The 12,536-nt window shown below is 41.3% G+C and overlaps 1 protein-coding gene across 2 annotated transcripts in view; it reads right to left on the bottom strand.

Moving 5' to 3' along the window:
• Positions 1-12,536, bottom strand: part of klf12b (Kruppel like factor 12b) — a 245,514-nt gene that overhangs the window by 137,967 nt on the left and 95,011 nt on the right. For both annotated transcript variants that reach the window (XM_070891390.1, XM_070891391.1), the window contains exon 3: positions 980-1,520. In XM_070891390.1, coding sequence (XP_070747491.1) covers positions 980-1,520 — 541 coding nt within the window. The remainder of the gene's footprint in view (positions 1-979; positions 1,521-12,536) is intronic.

Below are 12,536 nucleotides of genomic sequence, written 5' to 3'. Positions count from 1 at the left end.
ACTCAAACTGCCACGTGTAATTGCAGATAACATTTTTATGCATTAGTAATAAACATGAATGACTTTAGTACATATCGGACATGATGATTCGCCCAAGTTATTGTTTGCTTCCTGCTCAATCCAACAATTAACACAGCCTCTCTCTTAGGAAAATTCCTACATTTGCTTTTATGTGCGGGAGGAAGATATAACTACCAGGCAAATCCATAATCACAAACCACAAAATGTCAATTGTTGCTAATTCTACAAGTTAAACGTTGAACAATGCTAGCAATCATAAAACAGTACATTGTCAGAGCACATCTGTCACAAACTTATCTGCAAATGTGCAACCCTGGCCACCCCTCCTTGCAACAGTGTAACCACAAAGTAACAGTAACCAACACCATGGGAGGTTCACCAATATTATTTTACAACTTGAACTGTTATGTGATATTGTAGCTTCAACGCTGTAAAATAAAGTGCTGAATGGTGCAGAGCAGATTACAAAGATTGACTGATTATACAGGCAGCCCCGGTGATGGTGTCCCAGGACACTGCTCGGAGAGGTGAAAATGCCCTCCTACCTCCATAGGGTGAAGCACTACCTCAGCCAGCCCATTTGGAGAGGCAGCAAGCATAATGAGATGCTTACCTACTGGGGATGGGGGAAGAGGAGGGGCTGGGGATGGTTGGAAATCAGAGATAACAATTCTTTGAAATATGCATAGATCAATTGCCTAACAGCTTAGTCAAGGAATGGTGTCTACATGCAGGCAATCTATAGAGGAAAATACAATATACATTAAAAGGATGGAGGTGAAGACAAATTTGTATGCACATATATCTGGTAAAGCAAGTAAAGAGCTGGTCAATGGCTTTACTTAATATTTAACTAGAAGATTGGCTGAAAGCTTATTTGCATTGGACCTTGCCAGAATTTCCCATTCCACCAGTATAGCATTTCTAGTTCTAATTGTGCCCAACAGGGTGCTCTTACCTTTCATTTGACTCCGGCCATCTTCTAGCATTGGGAGTACAATGGTAGAGTTGAGGTTCCTCTGTGACCTCATGGCAGTGTAGACCACAGGAAGGGACTGTACAACCACTGGAATGCGATGCACATGACTCAGTTTGCTGGACTGAAAGTTCATAGGGTTTGAAGGTGGCACTGGGTGGATTATGTGCAAGTACTGCTGGCCCCCGACACCCGGTGAAGATGCCACAATGGAGCCTGGCACTAATACTGATGACATTCCTGTTGATGAAGACACTGAGGTTATCACAGTTGGGGATGAAGTCAATCGTGGCGAGCAAGAGGACATTGACGAGACTGAGATTGTTGTCACTGAGCTGGGTGAGGATTGTGACGATGATATTGCTGTTGGTGATGTCCGGGCTTTGTTAATGGACAGGTCCACTGGCTCAGTTTGTGTTTGATATTGATCAGTGGATAGCAAGTCCTCTGGAGGCTCTGCTCTCACATTGTTAAGCAAAATAGGTACAGCTTCCATATCTGAAAAGTTAGGGGCTCGTGGAGACTGTTAAAATAAAACAGAAATAAAAATCACTGAGTATTTTTATATATATATATATATATATATATAAAGTACATAAATAAGAATCACTAATTATTTAAAGAGATATATCTGAAAGATCCAGTACATAGGCAATTTGACAAATAACTTGATTACAGCTGAATTGATTAAACTATGTGACCATCGTTGAATATTAACTTTGCTTTTCAGCTGAAACCATCTTTAAGCTAAAACGTGAACAAGGCTATTAAAATCCCCAACATTGTGTTAGAGCATAGAAGTCAAGTTAGAATGAGGTTTGTAGAAATGTTAGAATGAACAGTTAAGCTACTAAAATAAGTTCATTTCGTTTTGAAAATTCATTCCTTTCTATTATGTAAATTATTCTCTCCCACAGAGTCTGGTTCCTGGTGGCGATGTGAAGTGTCTGACCCCATTTTAAATTTAAAAATAATAAATTGAGGCAAAAATTCTCTAGCTGTGAAGGTTGAATGCCCCTTTATGGTTGATGGACATTCGTGCATTGGCCAGAATTTTGGCCAATGAATACCCATGCTTTGGGACATCTAAATGCCAATACAAGAACAATAAATGCTCAATGCTTACCTCCAATCAGTTCCCAGGAACTAAAGTCAGTAAACTCCTCATTAACAGGGTTTCACTAGGTGATTTAGGAATAAATCCGTGGTTGAACATATGTTCCTTTTAATCAAATGTTCCCATCACCAGGATGTCCATCATCTAACCCGTACTAACAACAAAGTAACGAGGCAGTAACTACTTTACAGTATAACCTGTTACTTATCCTAGTAGCTGAACGTATAAGATGGGGAAGTTTTGGCATTCTGCTATAGGACCCTGGAAGAAAAAAAAGAATTGAAAAAAGATGTTCATGTGTGTAATATGCACTGTGCTTTTAAATAGATCTTCCTAAATTTATGCTTGAGCTTTTGCCATACATTGACAATTAAATTGTGGTTGCCTGGTTGCTGGGCTGATAATTTATGACAAATTCTAAAGAAAAACATTCAACAGGAACCATCCTCGAACATCTCGTTCTCATTTGAATGTAGCTACTGCAGATCTTTCCAGGTAAAAACATTTGTCACATGAAACTGCAATACTTAACTATCAGAGCATTAAGACCCTGAAATTAAACTGGGGGATACTCGCAGATGAACACAATACATTCATCTGAAATCCATTTCTCTGACATTTGAGCGGAGATGTTGGGTCAATACCTCTGCCAAATAACGGAGAAAGGAATTTCAGACAAATGAGCATTCATGTGCTTATTCCTCATGGTGTAGTTTTAGACTCAGACTGACCCTTACCAGGATTGATGTTTTAAAAAGAAACAACAAACAGAATTATGATGATCATAATCCAAAAGAATAATGATGATCAGTTGCTTGTTTTTAACTCTGTCCATTACAACCATTTGTTTGCGAATCTGATGACATCCCTGGAGATCTGCCTTAGCGTTTTGAATGCCATGGACAGATTAATTGCCTGGGCTCCAAGATCTGCCTTAGCGTTTTGAATGCCATGGACAGATTAATTGCCTGGGCTCCAGAGAGCCTTATGTGCTGACAGCAAACATTCTCGGTTTGACTTGGTGGAAAAAAAGACTTGCATTTATATAGCGCCTTTTATGACTACCGGACTTCTCAAAGCACTTTACAGCCAATGAAGTACCTTTTTTTTGGAGTGTAATCACTGTTGTAATGTGGGAAACGCGGCAGCCAATTTCTGCACAGCAGGCTCCCACAAACAGCCAAGATAATGTGATAATGACCAGATAATTTGTTTTTGTTACTCCCCTGCTGTTCTTTGAAATAGTGCCATGGGATCTTTTATGTCCACCTCGGTTTAATGTCTCATCCGAAAGACAGCACCTCCGACAGTTCAGCACTCCTTCAGCACTTCACTGGAGTGTCAGCCTAGTTTTGTGTGCTCAAGTCTCTGGAGTGGGACTTGAACCCACAACCTTCTGACTCAGAGGCAAGGGTGCTACCCACGGAGTAAACTGGAAGCAGATCGATGGGATTGTATATTCAGGTCTTTGCCATTTGATTTAATGGGGCGTGGGGGGGACCCTTTACAGCAAGCGTTTAACCGAATTGCAAACTTTGCAAAGTTGTCATCACTTCCAAACAGATGGCAGAAACATTTACAGGTAAAATTGAACCATACTTGAATTTATTAATTGTGTGTTATTCATAATTCAGTTCTTTAACAGTCAGCCTCAGTAATTCCTTCAAGTCAATTCAACAAATGATGCCACTGTTCAAATAAAAATGATTTATTAAATTTATGAAAGTATTCTTAAAGTTCTGCATGGCTGGAATAAAAAGAATGTTAAAATTCATCATCGTTCTTGGTACATTAGTTGATTTTGAAAAGCAGACTCGTGATGAGACTCCATCTGAGTCTTTAAGTACTGTGCAGGTGTTTGAATTCTGCACACTTAAAGATTTGTATCTTCACAAATTATTAGTTAGAATTCTGTACGTCTGATTACATTTTTCCCAATTCAGCTGCCTCAGTGCAACCTATGTTTTCAATATCAGAAATATTTTTAGGACCATGTCGATTGGTTGTTTTATTTTTTTATTGACTCTAAGGATGTTCAGAAAATCTTCAAAACTAAAGAGTTATAGCCAACCCAGTTTAAGTGCTCCTCCTCACCCACAGGGAGCCGTCACCGTGTTAACCAGTTGAACCGTCGGAAGTACAGCCACAGGAGTCCGAGAGGGCCCAGGCTCAGTTCCTGGGCCTGTGCTGAGTTAGTTCATCTTAGGCCAGGGGAGTAGTAGGGGCACTATAATGGGTGTCATTGTTCCCAGGTTAATGAGGAGAAAACCATCCAGGCAAGTTCCTGGGCACTATGTCGAGATCTCTGGCATATTTATGAGCAAACAAGTAGGTACACATTACTCTGTGTGGTCTACTCAAGGTTCTATAGAAGTTTAATATAAGTTCCCTGCTTTTCAATTCAATTCCTCTAGAAATGAACCCCAGTGCTTTGTTTGCATTTTTTATGGCCTTGTTAAGTTGCATTGCTCCTTTTAACGACTTGTGAATGTGTATCCCTTTGCTCCACTACCCCATTTAAACTCATAGGGGGTGAAATTCATTATCGCCTGTTTGGGGGCCGATAACATCCGGGAGGCGTGAAACATAGCGGCAGGCGCGGAAGTCCCACCCCGCTCAATAAATTGGGGTTACTGTCCCCGGAAGGAAATGGAGCTTAGCGCTGCCGTGTCTGAGGGGCTCTTTCCTCAATTAAAGGCAAAGGCCCACGCTGCCGACTCTGTAAAAGAAAAAGCACCTCCCTGGGACCACGGGGAGCGAGGGTACCACACGATCAGCCCGGCACTCAAGCAGAGTGCTGGGCTGAGCGATCGCGGCCCCGACCCCGTGAAGAAACTGCATTGGGTGCGGCAACAAAAAGGTGAGTTTTTTTCCTGCACTCGGCCACCTCGCCTTTAATTTTTGCCCTGGTAGCGGCCGGCCGCCCGATACTCGTCCCCTGAAGCTGTCGGTGTTATCACCCAGGACAGCTTCAGGGGATGAAAGCTAATTTCGAGGCCGGGACGATGCATACGCCGATGACGTCATGATCTCCAGGCACAGGAGATCGGGGCGCAACATTGTAGCGCATATGGCGGGAGTCGTTGCCTGTGTTGCGCCGGGGCGGTAAGGCATTAGCAGCCCATTAGCGCCCACGGGGGTGCGAACAAAAGGTGCAAATGCACTGAATTTATAGCCCTTACTTTCCAAGGAGCATGTGAGCTCCTTATTCCTCCAACCAAAATACACTTATTTGTCCTTTGCAATTTTTTCTTTTGTTCTTTAACTTTCTCTCGTATCTTCTGCCTTTTACCTGTGCTCCATTTACTAACTGCTGTTTTGAGCCAGTTAGGCATATAGTCACATGCATAATGAGGGATTTTAATTTACAAGGGGACGGATTGCGTGCTCACCTAAAGGATTTGGCATGCAGTGAAAGCTTGAGTCACAAGCTGTTAGGTCTTCAGGTCATAGACAATGTGGGTTTATGGCCATCAGACCCACAAATCCAGAAGAATTCAATTCAAAAAATCTCACGAAGAAGGCAGTCAGAAAGATGGTGTAGAAGATAGTGAGAGTTTGCTAAATATTGGAAAAGAAGAAAAAGTAAGAAATTGACAAGAATCAACATAGTCAAAAGTTAGTGGGAAAAGTAGAAATTCAATGAGCCAGTGGAAAAGAACAAAAAGCAGAGGCAAGAGAATCACAAGTCCAAGTTCTACTGAAGCAGCAGATAGAGAGATAAGTGGGAAATCAGCTTAAAACAAAATGCACAATCACAAGTACTAAGAAACCTTGAGGGGATTTAGAAAAAGTTTACGTTAGTAAATTATGAATCCCGCACGGAAACAGAGACTTGCACTTCAAGGGATTGTAAGCTGGGGAATGGCATTAGTTGTAGCCTGGCTCATTGCTGGGAGTGCCAGGTTGGTGCATTTACCAATAAAGTAATAATAAACAATGAAGTTAAAGAAATGTAAATGAACAGAAGGCAGTGGGAACACTGGCAAATTACGAATGTTTGATTAATGTTTAAGGCCAGCAGGAGAGACAGATGGTGAAGACAGGAGTTGTGGAAACGGTGTAGCAACGTTGGAGGACTGTGCGGAAAGTGAACAAGAGATAGCAGTACAGGCAAATGATAAAGGTAAGCAGGAAGAATAAGACAGGGAATAACGGCATTCCAAGAGCAATTAAGACAATTTCTAATTACATTAATATTACACTAAGATTATGAAACTATTAATTGTTCATCAAGGTGATGGGTGTCAGCACTGGAAATTGGAATACTTTCCCATTTCAGGCACCCAGTTCAAACATTGAGCATTTTCAGGTCAGGCACAGTATAGATTGGTGCAGGCGAAAATTTCTGCACTCAGCAACATGCTTCATCCCAAACCTAGAACACTCCTCAGAATTTTCCATTTCTCATTATAGGACATCCTTGTAACTAGATACTATCAATTAGTGGCGAATGAGAAACAGATTTATGCTGTCAACCCACATCCACAAAAACTGGGACAAGGCTATCCGAATTCATTTCATATGGCAACCTTGCAGCAAGCAGACCTAATGATAATAACATTGCAAACATGGTGTTTGAGGGAAATACTTAATCTGTAAGCAAATAAATTCAACATGATGCATTGTGTAGCGTAAGTTAATAATGGGCCAAAATTACGGTCGGAGGCATATGCTTCTGACCTGTGAAAGTATTACGAGCCTACCTGCTGGTGGTGAGGCTGCAAAAAGTTGCAGCCTGAGGTTGTGAGGCAGAGGGCAGTGTAACGGTCTACAGATCCCAGCGATGCAGGCGGTATGGAAGCATACCTGGGATTACGTGGGCCTGGTCCTCCAATCACAAAGCAAGATTCCATTTTAAGTATTACCGAAGGGAATCCCCTAATGAGATGAAATGGAATCCTGAAATCTGATCTAATTACAATTTACAGAACTGGAATTTTATTCGTAATTACCTTCATTCCACGAACCTCACAAAAATTTAATTTTTTGATAATTTTCGACATCATTAAAACGGTAATCTGGGTCAATATTTGCAGAAACTCATTTGATTCAGTGTATGTGCATAATTTACGATATGAAAATGTTAAATTAATGCCTGAAAAAAATCTCCTTACGTTGATGCAAACAGGTCCTATGCCTATTTGCATCCACTGTGACATTTCTGTGTGCAATTGCTGGCCAGCCGGCGGGCAAATAGCCCAAGCGAATGCGGAAATCCCCATCATGCGGTGGATTTCAAAGGAGGTATGGCAGCGGAAATCTGGGCCAATATATTTCAGGAAAAAGCTGTTACAATTAATATAGGGTTTATATGTATTATTAAAGTTCATAATAGTCAGCCGTGGCTCATTGGGTAGCACTCTCGCCTCTGAATCAGAAGGTTGTGGATTCAAGTCTCACTCCAGAGACATGAGCACAGAAATCTAGGCTCCAGTGCAGTGCTGATGGAGTGCTCAGCTGTCAGAGGTGCTGACTTTTGGATGAGATGTTAAACCGAGGCCCCGTCTGCTCTCTTAGATGGGCGTAACCGATCCCATGGCACTATATTAAAGAAGAACTGGGAAGTTATCCCCCGGGGCAATATTTATCCCTCTATTATTATCACTAAAATGGATAATCTGGTCATTATCACATTGCTGTTTGTGAGAGGTTGTTGTGTGCAGGTTGGCTGTTGTGTTTCCTACATTACAACAATGACTACATTTCAAAAATACTTCATTGTAAAGCGCTTTGGGACATCCTGAGGTTGTGAAAGGCGCTATATAAAAGCAAGGCTTTCTTTTTCTTTCTTTTCTTGGTGGCAGGAACAATAGGCACAGTAGTCAAAAAATTAAACTGGTTTTAATTCTTTTATAGACCCCTCTCTTGTTGAATAATACCTAAATATCTATCTATCTGTTAGCTGCTCTTTTTGTTATTTAGCTCTCAAACTGTTTTGTTACTTTTTCATATTGGCTCTTCATTTGGGCCAAGTTTCAGCACTATTTCCGTTGCCAGCGCCTTGGGCAAACAGTTGCTTTTGTACTGTCAGGGGCATAGTTTGCCAATATCTCTTAGCAACAGTGAACTCACTGTCTAACCTACAGTGCTCTTTAAGAGTTTCCATTGCTAAGGGTTATGGGTAAACTGCCTCGGTCAACATGGCTCACACTTGCCTCAGAGTTAAAAGGTCACAAGTTAAAGTGCCACTTCCGGACTTGAGTGCATAATCTAGGCTGGCATATTGGAGGTGCCATGTTTTAGACGGAGGCCTCGCTTGCCTGTTCAGGTGGGCATAAAAGATACCAAGGCCCGATTCAAACCAGAACTATAGAATTATCGCTGTCTTGGCCAATATTTATCTCTCAACCAACATTTTCAAAACAGATTAACTGATCATTTATCAGCACTGTTGGTTATGGGACCTTGGTATGCAGAAATTGGCTGCTAAATTTGCCAATTTGAAGACAGTGACTACATTTCAAAAGCAATCCATTGGTTGTGAAGTAGTTAGTGATGTCCTGAGGACACAAAAGGTATATAATTGCAGGTTCACTGTTTGTGAAACACGATGTGAAATCTCTCTATGAAAATTGAAAGTTAACAAAAAGCACACCTTAAAAAGCTGCGCATTTCTGTGATTTTGTTCAGAGTATCTAAAGACACCACTGTGTCAGCCAATGAGTTGGAGGTAGGGCCGCAATCTATTGCACAGCAAACAAAATCTATTTACTCAGCAAATAACATCTAATGAAACTGTGCACTATAGCAAACAGTCTACAGAGTCTATTTAAAAATAGTCTCTACAAATTAGAGGAAACAGAACTCATGACCGAAATTACAATAACTTCTCCCAATAAAAGTTCATCAATTTCTCCAGTGGACAATAGTTGCATACGAATGATGTGCATAAAACCACTCTCAGTCATGTACAGTAGTGTGGTCTGCAGATGTGATTAAGGGGGATTACCCAATCATCTCCATTCAGGCCGGGAATAGTATGTAACTATATGCAGCTGATTTTGTTAGCAGGTCATTAATAATGGAGAAAAGTGGTCACATTTCAGGATTTTTCTTTGCCACTTTTCCAAAGAGAGAATTTGGGAAGTAGCAGAGTTACTTTTAATGTTGACCGTTTAAAAACAAAGTATATTTTTTATTATTTTTTTAAAATCACCTATATGCTAAATTGAAGTTATTTTCCCCAGGGGCAAAACAATTAGCAATCGGTTTTCTTGCCTGGGTAATCTCAAAAAATCAATTCACATCCATTGTATTGCAAAGTCTTTTGATCCTGCCTGTCAGCGAATCGAAGGGAGATAAAAAGAGGAGACAGGCTTGTAGACACAGGAAGGCAGTCAGGCTTTTAAACTGGGGCCTGCAAAAGCTTTCGGCAGGCTCAAAGTCACAGATGCTGGAGGAACAGTGAGAAGATCTCTTGTTAAAATCAAGTAATGTGATCATGGAGAAGTATAACATATCATTATGCAAAGATAAGTTCCACTAAATGAACAAAGTGAATCTGCTTCTAACTCTTGCTCTGTAGACTCACTCAGCACGAGGCCACTCACCAAGTGTTACTTCAGCCCATCTGGAGAGATTTGAAGAAGTACAAGTGAAAAAGACATGAATCTCAGGTCCAGGTCACAAAGAGGATGCCATTGTTATGTCCCTGGGTTTCACTATTGTACAGTTACGCACATCAGTCGACTCCAATAAAGGTAAGGCATTCAGACTGACATCACTGAACCTGAGAGAATAGACCCGAATTTGTGACATGGGCTTCCTCCCATTTTCCATTCAAACTCTCCTTCAAGTGGCAATGGCTGTAACACACACACACACATTCGGACCAATCTGCAAAAATGGTGTGCGATAAATCAGCTTGGCACCAGAAATCTGTCTTTTTCTCTGGTGCTGTCAAGCAAACAAGTCATTTATTTGAAACAAATGAGGTAGATTTCCGTGAAAATGAGACAGGGTTCCATTACGGGCGGGTGATCTATTCCACCAGATTACCGCCCAGATGACAAAGATGGAAATCTACCTCATACCATCCTGCACAATCTGCTCGCCAGCCCATCCCCCTCTGCCCTCTGACAATACCTCCAGAGTATAGTTGTGCGAAAACATTGACTTACTGCATGATTTTACTAAAACTCAAAAAACAGGTAATTATACCTCTTTTAAATTGAAAGATTGAAACCTATATAGTTTGAAGAGTTTTAAAATCACACGCCCACTGCCTCTAGCTTTCCCTCAACCCACATATTGAGAACGTTCCATTTGTCAGTCCATATGAAGACACATGTTGCAACTTATGATTTTCATTTTCCCAACAACTTACATTGTATACAGCACCTGTAAAGCAGAAAATGACCCAAGGGCTAGAAAATGCATACTGCTCTGTTTGGGACGATAACTTTTCAGGTAGTGCAAAAGTATCGCTGGGTGAAAATGATTTGCTACTGCCAGGAACATCCGCTTTGGAAGTGAGTGAGAGGGGCGATATTGGCAGAGGACTGAGAAATGTTCAATGCAACCCTGCCGTCTTTACAGGCTCCTTCCCTCGTTTAAGGGGAAGGCCCAATGCTGAGGTGAATGAGTTTTCATGCTGTCTGTGTTGGGCCACGGCACCTGCGCCGTGCATAGCAGCCCCAAGCACTCTAAGAGGGGCAGGACTGAGCAATCATGGGGGAAAACTAACTCAGGAGGACACCAGAATGAGGAGATAAATACATTTTGCCCTTCCTGACCACCACTGCCTTTAAATATCGTTCCCCAAGTGAACAAACTCCAAATTCTATTATCCTACATTTCCCATATGTTATCCTAAATGCAGAATTACTTATAAACCATACCCAACATACTAATAAGTCAAAGTAAATAGCACTTTTGTTGTCAACCCTAATCATAGTATTCTTTTTATTTATTACAATCTCTTAAAATTGCACCAATTTTTCTTCAAATGAAAAATAGTGCTATATGATTTAGACTTCATCCTAATGAATATGCATTGGTCAATTAGCAGTCTTCACATCAGTCTTCACTCCCAATAATCCCTGGGCTCCCAGATTATCAGTGGCCCTTGCTACCACTTTGTATATGCAAGTCCTGACCCTACATTTGTCTGCTCCTACTGGACCCAATCCAATTCTTACACGCAGCAATACCTCCTTGTGAGCAATACCACAGGGGACCCATTCCTTTGATAAAATTGGTATTTCTCATAGCTACTGCAAGCATTTCCTTTCCACAACCACTAATAGAGATGGCACACATCAGTGATCAAAGAAGTGTAGCTCCACGCCGACTGCAAGCCTATATTGGTAGTCTGAACGGACCACAGTAAGAGTCAAGACAAATATGGAAGCTATTACAGAATCTGAAGACGTCAACGAACATATAAAATGTACCTGTAATTTGGGATGTTACCTAAACACTTCAATTATGCTGCAGTTTTGTAGAGATTTATTGTACTTCTTTTCATTTTAATATAGCCTCCAAAATGTGCATAATTTGTAAAAGGACAAATGAGAGAGAAACTGTGCCATCATTGACTTCTTCAAAGCCCTGGAAAAAAATGAACTGGTTCACCTGGTGGCCATCTAACCTGAACATGGGGAGATTTCAGATCTGAAACCCTGTTGAAGTCATGGCTGAGCACAAAATACACAAAATAGGTAAAGAGAACTCAGCACATCAAGAACATAAGAAACATAAAAAATAGGAGCTGGAGTAGGCCATTTGGCTCTTCGAGCCTGCTCCGCCATTCAAGAAGATCATAGCTGATCTTCTACCTCAACTCCACCTTCCCGCACTATCCCCATGGGCTAAAATTTGCAATGCCTTACCACCCGGTTTCTAGGCGGTATTGGTCATTGTGGGCGCTAATCAGGAAAGTGGAAAATCCTCTCCTTGAGTTACGCCGGCAGTTTCTAGGTACCGCTGGGGAGCGGACCACCAGCGTGCACTGTCCTCAGATCGCCCTGGCGCGATATTTGGCTCAGCGGTGACCCGTAGGTGAGTATGCAAAAAACGGCCACGATGATCAACGGAGCTGGGCGGTAGGTGACTAGTTCTGCAAGAAAAAGGTTAGTAATTGTTTTTTTTACTAATTATTTTAAAAATCTATTGTGGTTATTTAGTTTAAAAGGGTCTTGGGAATTTTTTTTGATTTTTTAGGTGATGTTTTATTGTTTTTCTGCTGCTAGGCCCAACCCACAGCCTCGGGGTAAATTTTTATTGATTTTTAAAGTTATCACTCAGTTTGTTTAGGAACCACCCGATCGACCCTAAATTGCACTTTTTTGCCCAGATTAGGGGTGCAAGGCCCATGTTTTTCACTCGGCAGATTTATTTGCTTTTGTGAGGGAAGTTTTTGCTGGCGATAACCTTCCCAATTTTAGCAGTCTTTTGGGCGGCGATCGTGCGCTGGCG

This window comes from Pristiophorus japonicus, chromosome 10 (genome assembly GCF_044704955.1).
Source record: "Pristiophorus japonicus isolate sPriJap1 chromosome 10, sPriJap1.hap1, whole genome shotgun sequence".
NCBI classification, from domain to species: domain Eukaryota; kingdom Metazoa; phylum Chordata; class Chondrichthyes; family Pristiophoridae; genus Pristiophorus; species Pristiophorus japonicus.
Note: the sequence above shows the minus strand (reverse complement) of the source record. Positions and strands in the feature narration are given on the sequence as shown.